General features: G+C 40.5%; 1 protein-coding gene across 2 annotated transcripts in view; it reads left to right on the top strand.

The window, feature by feature from the left end:
• The first annotated feature begins 1,332 nt into the window (after positions 1 to 1,332).
• Positions 1,333 to 25,603, top strand: part of LOC125455027 (protein sel-1 homolog 3-like) — an 80,733-nt gene continuing 56,462 nt past the window's right edge. The window contains exons 1-6 of one of the 2 annotated variants that reach the window (XM_048536518.2): positions 1,333 to 2,084; positions 6,195 to 6,759; positions 12,229 to 12,355; positions 12,872 to 12,993; positions 22,895 to 23,010; positions 23,247 to 23,305. In XM_048536518.2, the coding sequence (XP_048392475.2) occupies positions 1,986 to 2,084; positions 6,195 to 6,759; positions 12,229 to 12,355; positions 12,872 to 12,993; positions 22,895 to 23,010; positions 23,247 to 23,305 (1,088 nt within the window). In that variant the 5' untranslated portion in view covers positions 1,333 to 1,985. Of the gene's footprint in view, positions 2,085 to 3,045; positions 3,150 to 6,194; positions 6,760 to 12,228; positions 12,356 to 12,871; positions 12,994 to 22,894; positions 23,011 to 23,246; positions 23,306 to 25,603 lie in introns of those variants that run through there. The other variant, XM_048536523.2, reaches the window with a different exon arrangement.

Genomic DNA, 25,603 nt, shown 5'->3' with positions numbered 1-25,603 from the left:
TGTCAAAATCCTGAAATTCCAATCAACGGCACTGTGGGTGTTTCAATCCCACATGAACTGCAGCAGTTCAAGAAGGTCATTTTTTCAAGGGCAGATGGGGATGAGCAATAAATTCTGACCTTGTTAGTGGTGCCAATATCCTGCGTATGAATACACATAAATTTTTTTTAAAATTAATTAGACATTATGGCTATGCAAGTGGATCAGAGTTCAGTTTTTAATTAGCTGAATGTGATACAAGAAGTATTGTGAAAAACAACAAGAAAGGACATTACTACCTCGCCCCTCCCTCAGTCAAGTGGTCTCACTTCTGCTGAATGATGTCAAGCTTACTCTGTTGTTGGAGCTACACTGATCAAATTAAGTGGGAAACATTGTGCTTTGCAGACTGTGAAAAGTCCATAGAAAGTCAGGAGGTGAGTTAATGCATGCATGATCCCTAGTTTGTGATCTGCTGTAGTAGTCATGTTATTTATTTGACAGATCCCTTTACATTTCTGGCCAATAGTGATGTGGTGGTAGTGGTTTTGGTTGTGGTAATACGATTAAACATCAAGGGAAGGTGGCATGATTGATTCTTGTTGATGATCATCATAACCTAGCACTTAGTTGGTACAACTAACAGTGCAATGTGGTCTTGGGCTTGCATGCAAATAAGGACTGCTGCATTTTCACAGCAGTGGGAATAGAACTGAACACCGTGTGGGAACATTCCCTCTTCAGACATTGTGGAGGGGAGGCTATTGGTACATAGCTTACTTGAAATTAATGCTGACAGACCTGCTGAGTATTTCCAGTATCTCATGTTTTATTTCAAATTTCCAGCATCTGAAGAACTTTGCGCTTTGAAAACTTAAATGCCTGGCCTGTTTATTTTTGGTTACGGATTGATGTGAACGAAAATGCTGACTTTCGTGAATGGTAAACTCTCGATTGGGGGAATCTGAAATTGACTCCTGAATTAGCTGTGGGCTCTTGGTGAGCAGCGGTTACTTTTGTTTATATTGAAACATTTATTTCTAGTAGCCCCTTTTAAAAACAAAATTTCAAAGACAAGCTTTACAGGCCAGTATTGGATCAACATTTTCATTATATTTGTGAATTCTTGCTCCCATAAATTTATCGCAGGAAGAATTGATTTAAACAAAACATAAGCATTTTAAGAACGTGTCTTCTGGGTTCCTTTGTTGAAAAAAAAAGAAACGCCGATAATGCCACTTTGCTAATTATATTCGTCGAGCACACAATGCTATTGTCAGTTTGCTATTTTGAATGCATATTGATTGGTTCGCTAAGAGAAAGCTGAGCTTCTAATGGGAACTTGCAATGCGTTCCCAGAGCGGTTACTGTCGCGGGTGATGACAGAGTGAAAACAAACATCTCTTGATCCTGTTTGTGGGTTTATTTAGAGCGACGTGGCAGGTGATGAAAGAAAAGTTATGCGGGGCAGAACTAATTGTATACACAGGAAATGGCACCACATTTAGCCAGTTCCTTAATCCTGGTGACACCCATTTACATCTCGGGAAGAGCATTCCACATTTTACTTCTACAAAATAAGTCGAGACAGGCCTTGGTTCATCAGCGGTCGGAGAAGGAGCATGTTATAAAGCTACACAGGTTGATTCGGGCAGTGGACCGTAAACTTCTCGCCATTTCAGAGGCGGCCGCAGACCACTTTCTGCCTCAGGCTGCGGCTCGATCTTCCTGGGTTGCTCCCTGGACGCCTCTCCCATGAGCGGTGCCGTTCCCGGAAGTATCTGCGGAGGCTCCACGTCTGCCCCAGCCTTCCCCAGAGCAGCCTGTTTGCCCCCAGCAGCCTGTTTCACTCAACCCAGATCCGGGTTTATTGAACGACTTTTGTCTGTGAATTGGTTTGTATTCAATTCCAAGTTTTAAACAGCGAGTTACAGAACCCGTTTCCCCAGTATGAACATCATCGCGATTAACTCAAGGATATAAATGCAAATGGAAACTGCAGGTTGATGGACATGGGGATGCTGTCCAGATTGTTTCTGATATCCCCCCACAAGAAGATGAGCCAATTCCGCTGGCAGCTCTGTCTGGGTTGGTTGATGATCCTGGTAAGTGATATTCAACAGGGATTGGAGCCGTCCTGTCCAAAGCGTACTCTTTCCACGGTTCCGATGTATATCCATTTAATTGGTGTGGAATTTGCGGTAAGAAGAACAATGAAATAGCTCTGTTCTCTGTCATTACCCCTCTGAAATTTACCCCAACTTCTACATCCATACATGCCCGGTTACACACACCAATTCGGAGATCACTCCTGCTGCTCTAGCTTCTCCGCGCTGTTCACTTGCTGCTGACACCTGTTGAGTTATTTCCCAGTCTGCCCTGTCAGTCTCGCTGCAAACAAAACAGAACTTTGAAAACGTTATTGCTTTTGACTTGAACGGCAGCTCATTCTGGCAACTCCGAGCCTTGGCGGCCGCTGGACCGTGGGAGCAGCCGCTGGCCATTCCCCGGAGTTGTCCCACCGGGGTAGCTTTATGTCTTCCACAGTCGCTGGCTGGCGGCCAGTGATCGACGCCCATCCCTAATCGCCCTGGAGAAGGGGCTGGTGAGTTGTCTTCCAGGTGATATAGGTACCCCATCCCACCCCACCACTTCTGAACTGCTGGGGTGAGATTGAAACGGTAAGAGAAGCCAGAGTCTTTGAATATTTTTCAAGCGGAGCTAGTTTCTTGACCATCTTCTCTCTAACCTGGAGCTGTGCAGCCGTTGGGAAGTTCTGCGCATGCTGAACACGTTAGATGCACGACTTTAGCGCATTGACCTTGGAAAGCCACAGAGCAACAAGAAAAATTACAGATACCATTGGTTTTGACTTAACAAGAGGTGAAAGGTTACCCAGGCTTAGACAGTAACGTGGAGTCATCAAATCAGCCGTGATTGTAATGCATACAGTAGTAGTTTTGAGGAGTGGTCTGCCTACTCTCGCTCGGAATTTATATGTTGTTCCAATGCGTGGCAGCGAATTCCAATATTTTGTCTTAGTAGTGGCTAAGGATACCAGGTGAAGATAACGTGTGGCTTGATGGGTAACTTGCATTGTTCCCGAGCATCCGTCGCCATTGCAGATGGTAGAGATTATGGGTTTAGACAGCCCTGCGAAAGGAATCTTGGTGAGTTATTGCAGTGCATCGTAATGTACAATATACCATTGCGTGGTGTTGGAGAGAATGATTGCTTATGGTGATCAATAGGATGACCAACAAACTAGCTACTTCATGCTGGTGTGGAGTTTGAGTGTTGTTGGTGTTGCACTCATCCAAGCAAGTAAAAGTATGCCATCACACTCCTGATTTATGCCTTATGGATGGTGGATAATCTTTGGCAAACCAGGAACTGAGTTACCTGCTTGAGAATTCCCCTTCTCAGACCTTCTGTTGCAGCTATATTTATCTGGCTACTCCAGTTCAGTGTCTGCTTAGTGGTATCTTCCACGATGTTGATAGTTTGGGATTCAGCGACAGGGATGCCATAGAATGTCAAGGGGGTGATAGTTGGATTCTGTCTTGTTGGAGATGGTCACCGCCTGGCACTTGCGTGGAGTGAATGTTACTCGCTACATCAGCCCACGCCCAGATGTTGTCTCTTTTACATTCCTTTTTAGTATTAAGTTCCTTAATTTTAACAAACATCTTTTGAAATCATCCCTTACACTGAAATTATTTTCCCTATTATTTTCTTAAGGACATATCAAATTTGCCGAGTATTAAATTGGTCACTTTTTAAACAAATCTTCAAGTTTTCTTTAATAATTTATGGCTTTCTAATAATTTAATCCTCCAATGTCGCTGCTCCAATTTTACTTGCGATTGATGTCAGGTTTATCTTTGTGCCTGATACTTAACAGAGCAGCCACAGTAACACCCTGTTCATTTTCTGGCATGATTTGCACATGCAAGCTCTGGTGCACATGATCCAGCTGTCAGTACAGTACGAAGGAAGTGGTGAACCTTCAGAAGTGTTACTCATTAGATGAAATGTTATGCATCCTGTTCAGGTGTTCATTATCAAGATTCTGTGGGATTATTCAATCATGATGAATTCATATTCCTGTTCATTTCAATTTGCCAAGACACAAGTATAACTTCCTGGGTTGGAAGGCAGTGCAGAGGAAAGTTGTAAGGCCGATTCCTAACATCAAAGCACTTAGTTATGAGGACACACTGGAGAAACATGGATGTTTCAGTCTTGAAAAGCACATGAAATATCAAGTTTCAGAGCAAGGGAAAAAATGGTACTTAAAAAGTACATTCAGAAAAAAAAGTTTAAAACTATCCCACAGAGAACCATGATAGCTCAGTGGTTAGCAGTGCTCCCTCACATTGCCAGGTATCCAGGTTCAGTTCAAGCCTTGGGCGACAATCTGTGTGGAGTCTGCACATTCTCCCGGTGTCTGCGTGGGTTTCCTCTGGGTGCTCCAGTTTCCTCCCACAGCCCAAGGATGTGTAGGTTAAGTGGATTGGCCATAGGACATGCAGAGTTCCAGGGTTAGGGTAAGGGGGCAGGTCTGGGTGGGGTGCGCTTTGGAGGGTTGGTGTGGACTTGTTGGGCTGAATGGGATGTTTCCACACTGTAGGGATTCATTCTATTCAACTGAACTTCAGCCCCCAAAAGACTGACTCTCTACATTAAAAGAACAAAGAACTGCAGATGCTGGAAATCAGAAACAAAAACAGAAATTGCTGGAACAGTTCAGCAGGTCTGGCAGTGCCTATGGAGAGAAAGCAGAGTTAACATATTGGGTCCAGTAACCTTTGTTTGGAACTAATGTTCTGACTATTGAGGGAGTGCAAAGAGGGTTTAACAGACTGATTCCCGAAATGGCAGGACTGATGTACTGGGAGAGACTGGATGAGTTAGAACTGTTTTCACTAGAGTTTAGTTGAATGAGGGGTGAATAAAATTCCAACTGGGTTAGACTGGAAGGAGGTTCTTAGTGACTGTGGAGTCTGCAACCAGGGAACACTAGCTAAAGGTAAAGGCCTTTTAAGACGGAGATGAGGAGATATTTCTTCACTGAAAATGGTGAGTGTGTGGAATTCTCTGACATTAGAAACAATTGAGGTCAAAATATTGAAGACTGTCAAGAAGAATGTAGGTGTTGTTCTTTTGACTAAAAGGATCGAAAGGATATGGAAGAACAGGGCTTTGAATTGGATGACCAGCCAAGATCATAGTTGAATGATGGCGCAGGCTAAAAGGCTTGAATGGTCTATTCCTGCTCCTATACTCTACATTTCTATTGATCCTCCCCACTATTCTTTTAGAAATGCTTTATAATTTTTTACATTCTGATCAATCACCTGACATACCACTGATATTTGTTCAGTTGTATGCATTTTCCTTAAGCTTATTTCTTTCCTTAATCACTTTAATTGACCACAGATAGGGACCCACCCTTTAGAATGTTTCATTACAGTAAGCATTTTTAGTACTTGAACATACTTCTGTTGAAATATACCCTTAAATATCACTTCTGCCATGGTGTACCTAATAATCTATACTGTTGCCTACTGTGATAGTTCACTTCAGTTAACTCAGCTTTCATGCCCATGTAGTTTTTGTTACTTAAGTTTGAATACTCATCTTAAACCTAATTTCCTAATTTTCAAACTGAACAATGTTTGATCATATTGTGATTACTACTATCTAGAAGTGCCTTAACTTCAAGGTTATTATTCAATCCTGTCATATTATACAACGCAGAGTCTGATGTAAGCTGCTGTCTTCTCACTGCAGACCACAGCAGGTGAATATTTTTTCCCTATCAGAAACATTTCAGCAGTGTCAGTTAGATTGTGATGATGCCAATGCTAATCGTAATCCAGAGAACATAATTGGAGGTTGCGAAATCCATACATTCAATCTAAATTTATCTGAGTAAAATGTATAAATCCCTGCTTCAGATTTTGTTTGTTACAGCGCAGCATTGATTACAACATTAACATTTGCCTGCTTTTAAGTTTTATTTTGTTATATTTTTCTTATTTTGTTGTACTGATTCATCTGGTTAGCTGATTAGAAAATACTGAAGGGCCATTTCAGTTGATAGGTGTGTTTTCAAAGATCAAAAATGCTCAGACTTAATATAAAAATGTTACACAACATTAATGGTGTTCAGGTGATAAACTTGATAGAAATTTGCTTTTTTTTTCCAGATGCCAGCATCTTTACACAGTGCAATTACAACACAAACAACCTCCATTTTGAAATCTTCAACAGACAGACAGCAAAAAGATATCATTAGATTTACTAATGCAACTGACATGGTAGTAGCTGACTACAAACTTTCCATTGAATATTTGTGCTCTGAGCTAAGTACTATTCATTTTGAGGTGATAGTTTCAACTGATGTTAAAAGTGGAGCCATCATTTCCAGGAAAAGATGGAAATGTGAGAAACGTCTTAACACATTGAGAACTCGGACTCTGTGGGTGAAATTTCCAAACATCATGTTGTACAGACCTGATTATGTGCTTCGACATTCTATTGTCATCAACTATGTAATGTTAAGAGCTTGGATTATAAATAATGGTTTTGGAGCTCGTGAGGGTCACAATCTGTTTGTTTATGAACAAGCTACAACTAGAACCTACAAGTTTCTGAAGACATTAAGCCCTTTTGAAAGGCCTTATAAAGATCATAAAGAATGCCTTCAGTGGGACACAGAGAAGATACAGGCAATTAACGAAAGGAAAGTACTGCAGTGTTTGCTTGACAGTGGTATGACCATTTTTCCTCACTTACTTTATTTAACTATATGTAAATATAGAGAGCATGCATGTGCTACTTAAAAGTGATCTACTCTAGACCCATTTCTTTGGGTCATGTTTCTTCCACACAAAAAAAATCATTTTGCATATGTGTTACTTAGGGTTCTCTTTAATGCAGAGATGTACTCAGCTTCAATAAACTTTTTTAGAAATATTTTTGTACAAGCAGTTATAAAATCTTGAATATTTCCCAAGAAGTCCAATTTAATCAAAGTAATTTTAAAAAATTCCAAAATCATTTAAAATGTTTTGGATGTGCAGGCCTATTATTTCGGTCATATTATTGCTGATTGTTCTTCCTGCTTTAATTCTCAGCTTTGCATTATCCATATAAGAAAATCATGTATGAAAGAAGTATTAACAAATGTTTTATTTTTAATGAATGCATCAGGTGGAATTTATGTCTTCACTCCATGGATGGTAATCCAATGAATTAGTCATCTGTCTGTTATAGAATCCATGTGATTTTCATTCCACTAGGACATTGTCCAGATGACAAAGATAAACAGTGATTTCAACTTTACAATAATTCCAAAGTCAGAAAGGATCTAATGAAAGGAACCCTATTTTATAAAGTTGACAATGTTATACCATTCAAAAAATACATAGACATCCTGTTTCAATCAAGATATTCCAATTTTTCAAATTGAGTTTGAATAACCCAAGAAAACCTCATCTTGTAGAAAGATTCAGATTCTTATTTTTGTTGTTTTGGAATGCTTGTTCAGTGTGGTAGGTTGCAAACTGTTTTAGAACTTGTGCACAGTTATTATTTTCTAGATTCGGTGATTGTAGGATATGATACCTCTCCCCACTTCAGCAATTGCTTTATCAGATTTTATCCTGTTTTGTGTATCAGGTTCATGTTTATATGGGAGCCTATTTTCCTGGATTTGCCTGTGTGCATGTCGCTGAAGTTCAAATATAGGTCATTGCCTGAACTACTGAGGCCTATTGTAGCATGATGTGATATACCATCAATGTTAACATGTCATTCTTCCATCATTGTGCTTTCAATAAAATTTTGCCCCAAACTAGAAACTTTTTTTAGAAAGCCATTCAGACTTATATCAATTGCTGGCTGTGAAGTTACTTACTTGTAGTTTGATGTAGGGTTTGTCATTTATTTTAGAGATTGGATTTTGAATTAGTGGCATGTTGATGTTAAATTATGCGCATGAGAAGGTTTAATAATGAATTTTTCAGACTTTCTGGATCCATGATTTTTAAACTAGCATGTGAGAGACAGTAGCTTCTAGAGTGATAATGGAAATTTGTTTGCAAAGTAAGAGTTTGCAGTCAAAGAGCGTAAATACTAAAAAAAAAGTTACCTCAGAGCAATGGTTTTAGTTTGAAAAATTCAGATCAGAATTGTTTGGTTAGAAACCTACTTTTGGTTATTTGAAGCCAAAAATATTTAAGCTCGTTTATGTGATAGATCATGGAAAAGGCTTTCAAGACCAGAAATTGGAAGTAACAGGAAAGTCAAATCACTGGATGTGATAGAATATGGAACTCTCTCTGATATTTGAGCACCGTAACACAATGGTTTTGGGATGAATAGTATTTTTATTTCACGATGTGCTTTGAAACATTTCAAATTGTGTGATATGTAAATAGCTTGATTTACCGTATATTATCTTCATATCTGTTGCATTATAAGCTTCTGTTTATTGTTAAAACCAAATCGGCTGCATAGCGTTGCAGTTTTGTGCTTCAGTGAAATATCATGTTAAATAATAAAAGAAAAGAAAATCCAGGTGGATTTCACACTAAGATCTGGATTTAACTCTGAGATCTGATGTGTTCATTGGTGACATCAATTGGGTTCATACAGTAGCATTCTTCAAAACCAGTTGGAGTGGTATTCTTTCCTTTGCACTAATTTGTTGTATGAGGTGAATTAACAGGCTAAACCAATGACAATTTTGGTGCATATCTTCCAAGGAGCAGCAATGATCTTCAGATTGAGCTCTGTATTTCAGACCAAATCTTTTGATTCCAGCTTCTTCGGATAAGGGAAGGGGTCTTCCATTGAATTGCTTCCTTCTAGTGCTGAAGCTCCAACTAGGGAATTGTGGGGGAAGACTTCATAAAGCCCTTCAGCTGGAGTGCGCGGAGACAGACCCTTTGGCCCAACTTGTTCATGTTGAACAGACATCCTCATCTCATCTAGTCCCTTGTGCCAGCATTTGGCCCCTATCCCTCTAATTCCTTCCTATTCATGTACCCATCCAGATGCCTTTTAAATATTATAAATGAGCATTCTACCACTGAAGCATCCATTCCAGTGCCCTGGCATGCCCCCTACTTATGGCATTAGAAACATAGAAAATAGGAACAGGAGCAAACCACTTGCTCCTTTGAGCCTGGTCAGCCATTCAATATAATTATGGCTGATCATTCACTCCCTAGTTCCTGCTTTCTATCCATATCCTTTGATCCCTTTTGCCTAAGAGGTATATCAAATTCCTTCTTGAAAACTTTCAACGTTTTGACCTCAACCACTTTCTGCAGCAGAAAATTCCACAGGCTCACCATTGTGAAGAAATTTCTCCTGATTTTAGACCTAAATGGTTTACCCATATCCTTACAATGTGACCCCGGGTTATGGCTTACCTGGTCATCAGGAGCATCCTTCCTGTGATCAGCCTGTGTAGGCTGACTAGAACGTTATAGATTTCTGTGACATTTCCCCTTCATTTTATTAAATTCCAAAGAATATAGCCCAAACCAAACATACGTTAGTCCTGCCATCCCAGGAAGCAGCCTGGTAAATCTTTATTTCTCTTTCTCCATAGCCAGAAAATCCCTTACCAGATGAGGAAACCAAAACTGCACACGGTATTCCTGGTGTTTTCTCAATAAGGCTCTGTACAATTGCAGCAAGACATCCTTGCTCCTGCAGTGGGAATCTCCTGAATCTAGGACACAAACCTGGATTTTTGGCAGTGGGTTGCCTGAAGTAGGGACTCCACGTGGCAGTAGGACTGGGTCCTGTACTCTTGGTGGTGTTGGTGAGGGGTGGCAGCAGCTGAGCTGGCGGGTATCCTGGGGTATTGGTGTCATCATTGCTGTTCCCAGAATGAGTCTCCTTGAGGACAGAACACCTTGCAGAGATCTTGCAGAAGCCCTGAAGCCATGCTTGAGACCTCAACATGAAAAATAGATGAACTCAATTATGTAAGTGATTTGTATGTGAACATGGGAGTATGGTTAGAAAATTTGCAGATGACACCAAAATTGGGGTGTAGTGAGCAGTGAAGAAGGTTACCTCAGAGTACAATGGGACCTTGATCAGATAGGCCAATGGGCCAAGGAGTGGCAGATGGAGTTTAATTTAGATAAATGTCAGGTGCTGTGTTTTGGAAAGGCAAATCGGGGCAGGACTTATATACTTAATGATAAGGCCCTGAGGAGTGTTGCTGAACAAAGAGACCTTAGAGTACAGGTTCATAGTTCCTTGAAAGTGGAGTTGCAGGTAAATAGGATAATGAAGAAAGCATTTGGTATGCTTGTCTTTATTGGTCAGTGCATTCAGTAAAGGAGGTCATGTTGTGGCTGTGTAGGACATTGGTTAGGCTACTTTTGGAATACTGCGTTCAATTCTGCTCTCTCTGCTATAGGATGTATGTTGTAAAACTTGAAAGGATTCAGAAAAGATTTACAAGGATGTTTCCGGGGTTGGAGGGTTGGAGCTATAGGGAGAGTCTGAATAGGCTGGGACTATTTTCCCTGGAGCATCGAAGGCTGAGGGGTGACCTTATAGAGACTGACAAAATCATGAGGTGCATAGTTAGGGTGAGTAGTCAAGTATTTTCCCCTGGGTAGGGGAGACCAAAAGTTTAAGATTTAAGGTGAAAGGGGAAAGATTTAAAAAGGATCTAGGGGGCATCTTGTTCATGCAGAAGGTGGTGCATATATGGAATGAGCTGCCAGAGGAATTGGTGGAGCCTGGTACAATTACAACATTTAAAAGGCATCTGGATGGGTATATGAATAGGAAGGGTTTAGAGGGATATGGGCCAAATGCTGGCAAATGGGTCTAGATTAATTTAGGATGTCTGGTCGGCATGGACGAGTTTGACCGAAGGGTCTGTTTCCATGCTGTACATCTCTATGACTCCAAGTAATTTCCTTTTACCCTTATTGTATCTCAGAATGGTGCCAGATTATGGTGGCAAAATACTTTTCACTGTAACTTAAAGATATATGTGACAACAAATTATTCATTCACTCATTCATTCTGGAATCCTTACAGTATGAAGGCCAACATATCATTTGCCTTCTTCACTACCTGCATGCTTACTTGCAGTGGCTGGTGTACAAGAACACCTAGGTCTTGTTGCACATCCCTTTCTCAATCTATCACTATTCAGATAATAATTTGCCTTTCTCTTTTGCTGCTGAAATGGACAATCACACATTAACCCACATTGTTATCTGCCATGCACTTGCCCATTCACTCAACTTGTTCAAATCACACTGACACACCTCTGCATCCTCCTCCCATCTCACCCTTCCCTTGTCCAAATCATTCATATATATCCAACACTGATCCCTTTGGAACCCAATTACACTCCCTGCCATCAGAAAAAGGCCCATTTATTCCTAATATTTGTCTCCTGTCTGGTGCAGTTTGCTGATCATGTCAGCACATTACCCCAAACCTGTGCACTTCAATTTGACATGCTGACCTTATATGTGGGACCTGATTGAAAGCCTTCTGAAAGTCTAAATAAACCACATCTCTGAGCTTCCCCTTATCAATTCTATGAGTTACATCATCAAAAAATGTTTTCCAAGTGCTCTGCTATTAAAACTTTTACAACAGAATGTAGCATTTTCTTTACTACTGATGTCAAGCTGACCAGTCTATAAGTACCTGATTTTTCATTATTTTCTTTTTTAATTAACCGGTTACATTAGCCACCCTCCAATCCATAGGAATTGTTCCAGATTCTATAGAATCTTGAAAGATGACCAATAATGCATTCACTAATTTTAGGCCATTTTCCTAAGTACTCTGGATTGTAGGTTACCAGGTGCTGGGGATTTATTGGTTTATAATCCCATAAATCTCCCAATGTGAAATCTGCAAACCTGGAGATAGTATATTTAGTTCCCTCAACTAAATTTTTGAGATATTATGAATATTGATTTCCTTCAGTTCCTTCCTCTCACTGGACTCAGTATTCTCTGATAGTTTTAGCATGTCGTTTGTATCATCTTTGTGAAGAAAGGAACTAAAGCACGTCTTTAGTTGGCTCCCCATTATAACCTCTGACTGAAATGGGCTTACATTTGTCTTCATTGTTATTTTTCTCCCTGTGAATAGATTTACTGGAGCTCCTCTCTGTCAAAGGATTACTGTGTATTGGACACATTTATATGGGCTGATTAACTTTATTTCTTCCAGATGTTGTTGAACTACTTCGTTTTCCGTTTGCATCATCTGGTTTGAATTTTGGCCTAATAAGGAAACTAAAAAAATTTACTAACTTTGAATTGGAAGTGGCAAGTAGAGATCTTCTTAATAATCCAAGGTATGTCCTGCAACTCAGAATATTCAAAATTATACGCTTGACATTAATTCTTATGATTTATAATTCTCACTTCCTATTTGCTTGCATCAGAGAACAGCACAAACTACCTTTGTAGTTTAAAATAGTTCAGTAACTAATGTGGATTTGGTTCACTAATTAGACATAGCAGAACGTTAATCATTTGAATGGAAACTTATAATAAGGCTTCAAATACAGTAAATACAGCAAGATACATCTTAAAATCTGCCCCCTTGAACGAGCATATGGCCAAAATCACTAATGTCTAATTTTGTCTTGTAATGTTCCTGCAAAACTCTTTGGGATGTTTTATTACTTTAAATTTACTATATAAATATTAGTTGTTTTTGTGAGGCTAGGAGATACTGCATGTACATGTTACGTTTTTCCTTGAGATATCTTTTTTATCAGATTAGGCTATATTTTGCTTAACATTATTTATAGGCTGTTCCTGTTGTGTAATATAATCAGGTTTTCTCCTCTAATTTTGTTGGATAGGTTCACTGTGTCCATCTGGCTTTTTGTGCTTCATGATTGTAAATGGCCTCTCTGTGGGATCTTCCATCACATCAATGACAAACAGATCTATGCCACCCCATTGCTGTTTCTAACTCAAGATGGTAAGCCATGTTTCAGTGACGTTCTGAAATTGCCAGATACACTTCATTCAAAGCAATTGCAGTGCTGTAATAGAATTAAATTGCTACTTTGAGTTTTCCCTTTGATGAGTAGGTAACAGTGAGAGAATGAGGCGGAAGTTATCAGAAGCACTGTCATTTCTGTTTAGGGACAGGTAGGAGTGGAACAAGTGGAGGTTGCTGCAGATAAAGCATACAAAAGAAAAGTGGTATGCTTTGTAGAGGACTGAATAGTCACTTGTCGAGAAGATTAGAAGGAATTTCCGACTGCAGTTGCTGCATTTACAATGGTTTCTGTGCTTGAAGTTTATGGTAATTTTAACCAGTACAGATTTGGTCCTGTTGAATCATACGTTGGAGCAACTAAACAGGATGTGATGAGTGAAGTGCCATGTACTGGATGACATTAACTCATACGAGGTTGGGGTTGAATATTAATCAAGGCGATGAAGTCATAAATTGTCTATATTCTGTGATCCCATCTCTGACCTGGAGGAACTATTTTGATACCAGGGAGGTAAGCATGGGTGGAAAACAATTGTTTGGCCAATTGTTCAAACAACAGAGGTCTCAGCACTGATCCTTGTGGAACATCGCTGATAATAGATCTCCACTCAGTAAAACACCCTCCACAAGGACCATCTGTCTTTCATGGCCAGGCTAATTTTGTATCCAACTTAACAACTCACCACAGATCCCATATGACTTAGTCTTCTGGACCAGCCTACCATGAAAGACCTTATCAAATGTTTTAGTAAAGTCTATAGAGACAACATCCACTATCCTCATTGATCATCATTGTCACTTCCTCAAAAAACTCAACCAAGTTTATGAGACAAGACATCTCCCAAATAAACCCATGTTGTATATCCTTAATAAGTCTTTTCTTTTCCAAATGCATATAAATACTGTCCCGAAGAACTTTGTCCAATAATTTCCCTATCACTAATGTAAGGCTTATCACCCTTTAATTTCCTGGATTATCCTGCACGAAAGACCAAAATTGGCTTTTTGCCAGTCTTCTGGGACCTTACCTGTGGCTAATGTGGATACAAAGATCCCTGCCAAGGTCCCAGCAGCCTCCTGCCTTGCTGCGCTCAGTATTCTGGGATATATCCCATCAGGCCTTGGGGACTTATCTACCTTAAAGTTTTTCAAGACACCCAACCCACCTCCTCTTTAAGATCAACATGCCCCAGCAAATCAGCATACCCCTCCCTAATCTTACCATCATCCATGTCCTTCTCCTTGGTGACTGGCAGTGTAAAGTACTCAGTAAGGATCTCACCCACTTGCTCTAGCATCATACGTAAATTCTATCCCTTATCCTTGAATAGACCTATCCTCTCCCTACCGACCCCCTGCTCCTAATATATGTAAAATGCCTTAGGGATTCTCCTTGACCCACTTTCAAAGGACATATCATGGCCTATTTTAGCCTTATAATTCCTTGTTTATGTTCTTTCCTGTTTCTTTTTTATTCCTCAAAGGCCTTGTCTGATTTCAATTTCCTAAACCTTACCGACATTTCCCTTTACTTTTTGACTGAACTTTCAATACTTCTTGTCATCCAAGGTTCCCAAATCTTGCCGTCCTTATCTTTCAACCTCATAGAAACATGCTGAGCCTGGACTATGATCAACTGGCTTTTAAAATACTTCCACGTCTCAGATGTGGAATTACTCACAAACAGTGGCTTCCAGTCTAATTTCTCTAGTTCCTACCTAATGCTGTTGTAAGTGGCCTTCCCCAGTATAGAACTTTCACTCAAGGATGGGAATTATTCTTATTCATTAATAACTTAAAACCTATGGTACTATCATCACTGTTTTCAAAATGTTCCCCACTGAAACTTCGATCATCCTGCCAGGCTCATTCCCCAGTACAAGGTCTAGTACAGCCCTTTGCCTAATTGGACTAGCCATAAATTGCTTCAAGAAACCTTCCTGGATGCACCTAACAAATTCTGCCCCATCAAAGACGCTGGCAGTAAAGGAGTCCCAGTCAATATTGGGTAAGTTATAATCACTCAGTACAAACAACTCATGTTTTTCTACATCTTTTCACCATCTGCTTATGCATCTGTTCTGTTATTTGCCCTTAGGCTATTGGGAGGCTTATTGTATAGCACTCAACATAGTGATTGCACCTTTTTTATTCCTGAGCTCCACCCCATGGCCTTGCTAGTTGAGCCCTCCAAGATGTCCTACCTTAGTACAGCTGTGATGTTCTCCTGAATCAGTAATGAAATTTCCCCACCCCTTTTACAATTCCCTCTATCATGCCTGAAACATCTAAATCCTGGAATGTTGAGCTGCCAGTCCTGCTCTTTCCTTCTGTCAATCAATGAGCATCCAGTCTGTCCTTCTCTCGACAAATAAGCTGCCAGTCCTCAATCAAGAATGTTTCCTCAATGGGACTTTTATTGCCTGCAATTAATTGACAGCTTTATGAGCAGTTAAGAGAAGAAATGTTTTTTACAGGAGGGGAGTGTTGAATGGTTATTGATTTTGCTTCCCAAATTGATACTATATTTCCACTGTAATTTACATCTCTTCAGAGATAGCATAAACCATGTGAAGCTTAAACAACAAGTCTAACTCCATCAAATTGAGGGGGTATTGAAATGGTTACACCTGCAATGGAGCCAGTAAGAGCAGAAATGCCCTGTATGAACCTGCTACATGTCGCATTATTCTGTGCTGGGAAGCACTGCCAGAAATGGGGATGGGGCAAGAATCTTAAAAACATTTTTTTCAGATGCCATTTTCAAAGACCTTCTTGCTCAACCTGATCTCCACAAAATCTCGATCTTAACACATGGAGGTGAAATTGAAGACGTGGTAGTAGCTCAAGAATATAGACTGATTGGAAATAGACCATTTAAAAATAGGTACAGCAGTGTCTGATCGTGATTGAACACAATCAGGTGAAACTGATAGATTAATGATGTTTTGGACTGAGAAGAAGTATTTCACATTGATGGGGAAGAGGAGGTTCAGATCTGTTAAGAGGCATCATGGGGGTAGATGATAGATTTTAGCGGGAATTAAAAACTGAAAAGTTTGCATTCATACAGCACCTCCAAAACAACCAAAAATCTCAGAGCTGTTTAATGTAGTGAAGATCTGTTAAACAAAATATTAATTTTGTAGTCTGCTTGACTAGACACAAATATATATATGTGTGTGCTCATTTAAAGTCGGGGTTGCATTTCTGAAAATTGCAACCTTGAATGAAAAGACTTTAAGTGAAGCATGAATTCCCCTTGGAATCCACGTTAAAAATTGGAGTTAGGTTCTGGAGGCATTCCTTAGAAAAAAGATTTGAGCGTGCTACATGTCTCCTCTAAATTGAAACTGAGTATTTTAAATTCCTAATTCTTACATTGGTAAATGAAATAACTGTTAAAACAAAATCACAAATGTGCACGAAATGTGTAATATTCTACTTACAGTGAAGAGTAGAGCCAAGGGAACAGGCGTTTGCACTCGGGGCTCGGGGCTATTTGCTGTTCCTTTTCCTGGCTGCACACTCCCCCTACTCTAGTGCTGGTCAGCACTCTGAGGTTTCTGCAACAGACCATGGGTTATAGCTGGTGGGGGAAGCACAGGGGAGCTGCTGAATTTTGCCTCGGCTGTGATGATGGCCACTGTGGTCCATATGGAGATCAGTTTCTCTCCTGTGGTGCTTACCTTGTTGTAGGCTGCAGACAGCCCTGGGGCAGCCCGCATTCTGGGTGCTGCTTGGGGAAGGAGGTGTTGAGAGCAGGGCCAGCTGAGCTCAGCAGTGCCCCATGTGCCAGGAGTAACTGGGAAGAAGTGGGTAGGGGGAAGAGGAGAAGGAGGGAGGGAAAAAGTAGGAAAGGAGAAAAGACGTGGGTGCAGGAGAGGTCAGGAGAGAAGCAGAGGAGGGGTGTGGGAGGGGGTAGGAGGGTTGCAGGGGAGAGAAGGAGAGATTGGTGCAGAGAAGATGAGAGGATAGGTGGGGGCAGGCTGCCGAGCTGGTAAATGACTCGTGCCCTGTGACCCAGCTCCATTGTGGCCCAGCAGGTCCTGCAGGGGGAGGCAGCCTGTTTGGGAGATGCTGGTGAATGGTAGCTCCAGCAGGTGATCTGAAGCCTGGTGGGTAGAGGCTCCCTGGAGGGCTAAGATCAGGAATAGCAGTGAGGCACAGGGAAGGGTTGCAAGTCTGAAGGCTTGGAGTAGACTCAAATTTGAGAGCGTGAGTCACTATGAAATGGCATCAGCTGGGTCAGCTAAGGTATAATACAGTGCTGCAAGCAATCTCAATACAGGAGATCATAAGGTAAAGAAGCAGAATTAGGCCATTTAGCCTACAGAGTCTGCACTGCTATTCAATACTGGTGACAGTTTTAGGTTGGAATCAGTGAGTAGAGTATGTGGAGGCAATGCCCAGAGAAAAGGGGAACGAAAGAGATTGCCAATGATAAACTTACTGTCGGATCAGTTCTCGGTGGGGTGTTAATGAGAAGTGGAAACAGGTGAAACAAAATCAAAAAATGCTGGAAAAACTCAGCAAGTCTGGCAGCATCAGTGGAGAGAAAGCAGAGTTAATATTTCGAGTCCAGTGACCCTTCCTCAGAATTCCGTTCAGAACCAGACCTGCTGAGTTTTTAATGAGAATAACGAGATGTTAACGCACACGAATAGGCCTCTTGCTGCCACACTAATGCATTGCCGTTCAACAATTTATGCCCATTTTGCACTTGTGTTGGGATCCTCCTCATTAACCATCTCACACATTGCCTATATGTTCCAATGACTAGGAAGTTTCTGCCCAAAATCCAAGATAACTTGCTCTCAAGAACATTGTCTTTCTGTAAAATATCTCCCATCAAAATGTGTGAGTAATTGGAGCATTCTTAAAGGTTTTTAGATCTTAGATGTTATATTTTATTGTCTTGTGGATTCAAGTGCAAAAATACTGGAGTACGGTGAAAAGTGTATAATTTTGCCACACTTACACCACCTTAGATACAAAAATACTAGGTACAAAAAAAGTATGTACAAGGTAGTAAGAGAAACAAGACTTAAAATGTTAAGCACTACTTCATAGAATAGTAGAAAAATAAATAAGTAGGTAATAGTTTACATTAAAGTCTTTTGTAGTTTAAACTAAGAAAAGAAAGGAATAAATTAAAACTTCAGCAGTCTTTGATGAGTTAACTGCGTAGCTCACTCTACTGTCTGTTCTCAAAGACGCCACCACAGATACCATCAGTGCTGCTGTTGAAACTGCCACCTCTCCGATCTCCCTGTATGCCTCAGGAACATGCTCCGGCAGGATCCACTCACACGCTGAGCTGAGACACTGCCAATGAGCCACCAAGAGATCGAACAACATACCACCAAGACGTAAGGCTGAGAGATGCTGAGTGACCAGGCTGGGAACCATCTTGAGCCACTGAGAGACCAGACTGAGAGATCCCAAGAGATCAGGCTGAGAGACGCTAAGAGACCAGACTGAGAGACCCCAGGCCAGGATCCACCACAAGGAGAATTCTGTATCTATATCATTGTCTAAGTGTTAACAGTTGAAACAAAATCAGAAATTGATGGAAAAACTCAGCAAGTCTGACAGCATCGGTAGAGAGAAAGCAGAGTTAATATTTTGAGTCCAGAGACTCTTCCTCAGAATTCCGTTTCAGAACCAGACCTGCTGAGTTTTTAGTGAGAATAATGAGATGTTAACACACACAAATAGGCCTCTTGCTGCAACACTAATGCATTGCACCAATCATAATGCAGCACACTCTTGTTCTGCACTGAAATAGCAACCTTGATTTTTCATATCGAGGCCTGAAGAACTGGGTGAACAATCACAAAATGGTAGAACACAGAAGGAGCAATTTGCGTTATCATCACTGCGCTGTTTTATCGAGGGAACCAACTGTGGTCCCTATAATAGATTGTACTGGTTTAAGAGCTCAAAGTGAATTCACCCAGAATCAATTGTGCAAGTCTCCCAGGGAGTCACATTCATGACTGCACTGGAAAGTCAAGGACCATACCCTGCCTCAAGGACAAACAACAGGCAGCTGTAAAAGCCAAATTAAATATGAAGAGCTCCAACCTTTCTAAGGCGAAAGTGTGATCATTTCTAACATATGGTTTACTTGTCAATTGCTGTGTCCTCTTTTTACCAACTCACCTTACCCTGGACTGACCTATCCCCTCCCTACCTCCCCACCTATACTCTCCTCTCCACCTATCTTCTGTTCTCTCCATCTTCGGTCCGCCTCCCCCTCTCTCCCTGTTTATTCCAGTTCCCTCTCCCCATCCCCCTCTCTGATGAAGGGTCTAGGCCCGAAACGTCAGCTTTTGTGCTCCTGAGATGCTGCTGGGCCTGCTGTGTTCATCCAGCCTCACATTTTATTATCTTGGATTCTCCAGCATCTGCAGTTCCCATTATCTCTGACAATATTCCAAGTGTGGTCTCACCAGGGTTTTGTAGAGCTGCAGCATAACCTCACGGCTCTTAAACTCGACCCCCCTGTTAATGAAAGCCAAAACACCATATGCTTTCTTAACAACCTTATCCACTTGAGTGGCAACTTTAAGAGAGCTATGCACTTGAACACCAAGATCCTGCTGTTCCTCCGTACTGCCGAGAATCCTGCCTTTAACCCTATATTCAGCATTTAAGTTCAACCTTCCAAAATGCATCACTTCACATTTATCCAGGTTGAACTCCATCTGCCATTTCTCAGCCCAGCCCCGCATACTGTCAATGTCTTGCTGAAACCTGCATTAGCCCTCGATACTATCAACGGCACCTCCAACCTTTGTGTCATCAGCAAACATACTAACCCACCCCTCAACATCCTCATCCAAGTCATTTATAAAAACTACAAAGAGCAGAGGCCCAAGAACAGAGCCCTGTGGGACACCACTCAGCACTGACCTCCAGGCAGAATACTTACCATCTACAACCACTCTCTGCCTCCTGTCAGCCAACCAATTCAGAATCCAGACAGCCAAATTACCCTGTATCCCATACCTCCTGACTTTATGAATGAGCCTGCCGTGGGGAACCTTATCAAATGACTTGCTGAAGTCCATGTACACCACAGCTACTGCTCGACCCTCGTCAACCTGTCTCATGACCTCCTCAAAGAACTCAATAAGATTTGTAAGGCATGACCTGCCCCTCACAAAGCCATGCTGATTCCCTTTAATCATGCTATGCTTTTCCAAATAGTCATAAATCCTATCCCTCAGAATTCTTTCCAAAACCTTGCTGACCACAGACGTAAGACTGACTGGTTTGTAATTTCCAGGGATTTCCCTATTGCTTTTCTTGAAAAGAGGAACAACATTTGCCTCCCTCCAATCTTCCAGTACGACTCCCGTGGAGAGTGAGAAAGCAAAGATCTTCGCCAGTGGCTTAGCAACCTCCTTTCTCGCTTCCTGGAGCAGCCTAGGATAAGTCTGGCCTGGCCCTGGGGACTTATCATTCTTAATGTTTGCCAAAATTTCCAGCACATCAACTTCCTCAATCTTGATCTGTTCAAGCCTGTTTTCCTGCTCCTCAAAGTTCTCATTCACAACAAGGTCCCTTTCCTTAGTGAAAACTGAAGCAAAAAACTCATTTAGGGCTTCCCCTACCTACTCAGACTCCACGCTGAAATTCCCTACGCTATCCCTGATCGTCCCTACCTTCTCCCTCATCATTCTCTTATTCCTCACACTTTTGTATGGTAAATCTCAATCAAGATTTATCTGTGTTTTTCACCATCAAAATCATCTTGAAATCTAATTACAGTTCTTCTCATTGCTTACTGCAGCCCAAATGTTGTGTCAACTGCAATCCAGGAAATAATGTCCTATAAAGTGCACCAAACAGAATAGTGGGTCTAATGTTGACTCTGGGAAACAGCGTATGAATTTTCCTTCAGTTTGAACAAAAAGCCGTGAACCAAGTTATGTTTTCTGGCCCTTAATCAATTTTGTACCAAACTCCCACTACTAACAGAGTCCCATGGTCCTTAGTTTTGGTTACAAGCCTGTGATAGCATTTTACCACATGCCTCTTGCAACTCTGTACACACAGCATCAATTACATTACTCTTATGCACCCTTTACCTAAGTTCATTGAAAGACTCACTATAGTTTTTCAAAAATGATCCGCATTTAATAAGCCTATGTAGGAAAGACAATTTCTGTTGTGGAGCACTTGTGCTCCTGAGATGCTGCTTGGCCTGCTGTGTTCATCCAGCCTCACATTTTATTATCTTGGAATCTCCAGCATCTGCAGTTCCCATTATTTCTGTTGTGGAGCCTGGGTTGGATGGAGAATAAAGTTGGAAAAATTGGAGGCAATATGAAGCTGGCCCTAGTATAGGAACAGCCCATGGATTCTTTTCATTGTGTGTTTGAGGCAAAGATAGAAGTATAGAAGAGTCACCTAATGGAACGTGCCAACTTGAGTTTGAACTGACTGTGGTATTTGACAAAATCTGCCCTGTGTGTAATTTGAAACTGCGTGAGTCGTTCAAATGTAACTGTTTTTAAATCTTGCATTGAGATCAGAATTGAAATGGATACTGTATGTGCACTGCGTGCCTGGGTAAGATTTCAAACAGAAATAGAAAAGGAATGTTTGTCTAATTCTGTGTCTAGTTTGATCCTGAAGTATTAAAACATTTTGACTGAGAAACAAATAGGTGATGAACCTTGAGTTCGTTAAGTCACATACAACATTTGGCAGAGAGTTTGATCTTGAACAATGTGTATCATAGTCTGCTGCATTTGAACTTGTAACATTGGCCATTTGTACTGTATTGTGAAAAATAAGGCAGGGATAAAGCAGTAAGTCAACAGTGGCATGAAAACTTTAATGACAGAAGTTGAAAAGGAAGTTCATGAGGGGCCTGGAGGTTGACTTTTATTTTATAAGATCAGGATCAGAGGTAAAAGTAAGGAAGAATTTGCAGTGGCAACTTCTGTTCTTGCGATGTATTTCAAAATGTTTTGTATAAATTATTTCTCACAAATGTAGTTTCTATTATAATGTTTATCAAATGTGATATCTAATTTGCACACAGCAGAGTTCCATAAACAGTAATAAAACAAATGCCTGGTTCGTTCACAGTATGGTTGTTGATATTAGTTGAGGAAATAATGTTACCCGGCTTCTTTCTTCAATACTGACTTCAGGTTGGGGACATGGGTGGTGCAGCTGCATCTTTGTTCAAGACCTGAAGCTCCATCAGCAGCATCACTTCCAGAACCTGGAAGTGATGGTAGCAAGATCCGGGCATGGATTAAGTTGCTGCCTCTGTTAGTCCAGACCAATTCAGGTTGGCAGGAAGCTTTCTGAGGCTTATGTGCTGACAGGAAGCCATGCAGTGAAAATGTTATCAGCCAGACTATCTGTAGCCAAAGAGAGAGAACAAGAGCAGGATACTGCAATTATATGGTACTTCTCCTATCGGCATGTCCCAGAGTACTTTACATCTGCAAAAATATTTTTGGAGTGCAAACATTGTTGCTATACGGTCAAATGCAGTGGCTATTTTGGACACAGCAATGGCTGACAAACAACACTTGAATAATTTCAGGCAGAGATAAGAGTGCATTGATGTGTCCAAGGGAATGTGGATTGAGTGAGTAATGAGAAAGCAGTTAGAAATACCCATTTATGATTTTAGAGCAGGGAAACACCTTATGTTGAAGTTTTAAGCGGAATATCCATGGGTGTAGATAGAAAATTAATAAACACATTTGATTTTGTCGGTTTTTATCTTCTGACTAGATCACCAGCTTGCTAAGCCAGTACTTTAAAAAAAGGCCGCTCGTTCATCCACAGGATTTCTAAGCTGCATTGCTAATTCTGTGATGTTGTGGTTTTCCTTTAGGTAATATTCACTTTCAGATGATGCTGTCCTCAGGAGTATATGTTGCAGGAAAGTCAAATTTCAGATTGTTATTGAGACAATGGTGTCGATTGGATTTCATGTTACATGACAGAACGGTATGTGATGTGTCTTTACAAATGTGGGATTCATTTATTTTAATGAGAACATTTCTGACCTCTAAATGAATATATGTAACTTTTTCCATCCCTTCGGTAAAAATAAATGACACGTCTATTTAACAAAGCAACTAGTAAAGCCACTTTACTCAAATATTAGCTTAATAATTCAGTGAAATTTTTTTTTGAATAATGTTTTTCAAAACACTCTTTTGGTTATTTATTTTTTTTGATAGATGACTTTGTCAGTCAGCTATGGCGAAAATCTGCAAGGCAGAGAAGACGCATTTTATATGTAAGTTAAAATACATACAAATTAGTTTAGGATTTAATTTGCTGATAGTGCATTATTCTTAATAGTACAGTCAATAACAGTCCAATATTTTGAATATTTCTGCATAAAAGAAAGAGAAATGCAATGATGTGCATTTGTTGTGTTGTTTCTAGTCAATTGAAGAGTTATCTGATAAATTTAGATTGTTTGTTAGAGAAATATATTGGGGAAAAAACCAGGAAACAGACTATTCTTGATTGAAGATCATATAATGAGATGGGATGAATGAATGATCTCATAAAGGATCATCTAGGGATGATTGATCACAATATGCTTGAACTTGTGGCATGAGGAACAGATTTGATCTTAATTATTTGAGGACAGAAGGGCAAAATGGTAGAATCACTGATGAATAATATTTAGCATTGAAGGACATATTTAACTCCTCCCAACTAAAATATGTTCCAGAGAGGAAGGAAGACTATAAGAAGTAGGAAACATCCATTGCTAAACAAGAAGGTTAAAGATAACATAACGGCAAAAAGTAAGGCATACCATAGTGTAAAAATCAATGGCAGGCAGGAGGATTGGTGAGCTTTTAAGACTAACAAAGGGTTAGCGAAATAGTAATAAAAACAGCAAAAGTAAATTATGAAAGAAAACTTGTGCAAGGTGTGTTAAAAATGCACAGCAAAAGCTTTTATAAACATATAAAAAAGAAGACAGTAGCTAAAACGAACATTGGTCCCTTAGGTGACAAGACTCGGGAGTTTATATTGGGCAACACAGCAATGGCAGAGACAAAATCAAGATTTTGCCTTAATTTTCATGATGAGGACACTGAAACCATCTCATTAGCAACAGCTACTGAAGAGCCTACAGAAAAGGAGGAACTTAATACAATTACCATCACCAGGGAAAAGATGCTGAGAATAATGGACAATGGATATTTTTTGATTTAGAGGAAGCTTTGTGGTAGGGCTCAGTATTGGAAACCTTGCTTTTCCTGACTTGTACCTTGAAGTGCAGGAGGCAATTTCCAAGTTTGCAGATGACACTAAAGATGGCGGAATTGTAAACTGAGAGGAAGATAGTGTAGAACTGCAAAAGGACAAGTTGGTGAAGCGGTGGCAGATGAGATTCAATGCAGACAAGTTTGAGGTGATGCACTTTGGTCACAAGAACACTGAAAGACATGATAAAATGGGTCATGTAATTCTAGAAGGGGTGCAGAAGCAGAGGAACCTAGGTGTATATATGCATAGATCATTGAAGGTGGAGAGAGCAATAAATTAAGCATGCAGTATTTTCAGATTCATTAATAAAGGCATAAAATATAGGAGCAAGAAGATGATGTTGAACATGTACAAGACACTAGTTTGATCACAACTGGAGCATTGTGTACACTAGCAGTTGCCACATAGTAGGAAAGATGCAAATGCATTGGAGAGTGTGCAGAAGAACTTTACATTGGCCATTATGGATGTGCCATGAATCTTGTTCAAAGAATTCTTAGCCAAGTAGGTAAATTCAGCCCATAGCCTCAGAGGAAAAAAATAGATAAATCCCTGAAGGCTGGTCTATAACAAGGCAAAACATAGAACTCAATAGCCTGAACTCACTATTATGACAACAAATAACCCCTGAGTGCTTTGGAGTACAACATATTAAGTAACATTAGACACAAATGTAAAGTGTAACAGGCTGGGTCAAACAAGTGTTCTTGAACCAATGATTTCCAAATCTGTCAACCACTGACATTTTTCAAGGTTATGCCTGGGCCTGTTGCAGTATGATCGATAGTGATTGATTGCTCTGATTAGGTAGCAACTCTAGTGTCATTGCATTATGCAGCCACAGGCTGGGATTTGGTTTTTATTGCCAATAAGTTCCAATGACAACACAGAGTTGCTAAATGGGGCAGACTTCAAACAGATCTAGCAACTTAAGACTGAAGCATCCATGAGACACTGTGGGCCATCAGCAGTAGCAGAATTGTATTCCAGCACACCCTGTAACCTCATGACCCGGCATATCCCCCACTTAACCATTACTGTCAAGCAAGGGATCAACCCTAGTTCAATGGAGAGTACAGAAAGGCATACCAGGAGCAGCACAATGCATAATAAAAAAATGAGGTGTCAACCTGGTGACACCACCAAACAGAACTACATGCATGTGAAACAGCAAAAGTAGCAAGTGATAGACAGAATTAAGCAACCCCACAGCCAACTGATCACATTTAAGCTCTGCGGTCCTGCCACATCCACTCATGAAAGGTGGATAATTAAACAACTCACTGGAGGAGGAAGCTGCATA

This window comes from Stegostoma tigrinum, chromosome 1 (genome assembly GCF_030684315.1).
Source record: "Stegostoma tigrinum isolate sSteTig4 chromosome 1, sSteTig4.hap1, whole genome shotgun sequence".
In the NCBI taxonomy this organism is placed as follows: domain Eukaryota; kingdom Metazoa; phylum Chordata; class Chondrichthyes; order Orectolobiformes; family Stegostomatidae; genus Stegostoma; species Stegostoma tigrinum.
The sequence above is the reverse complement of the archived record's forward strand: the minus strand, read 5'-3'. Positions and strand labels throughout refer to the sequence as shown.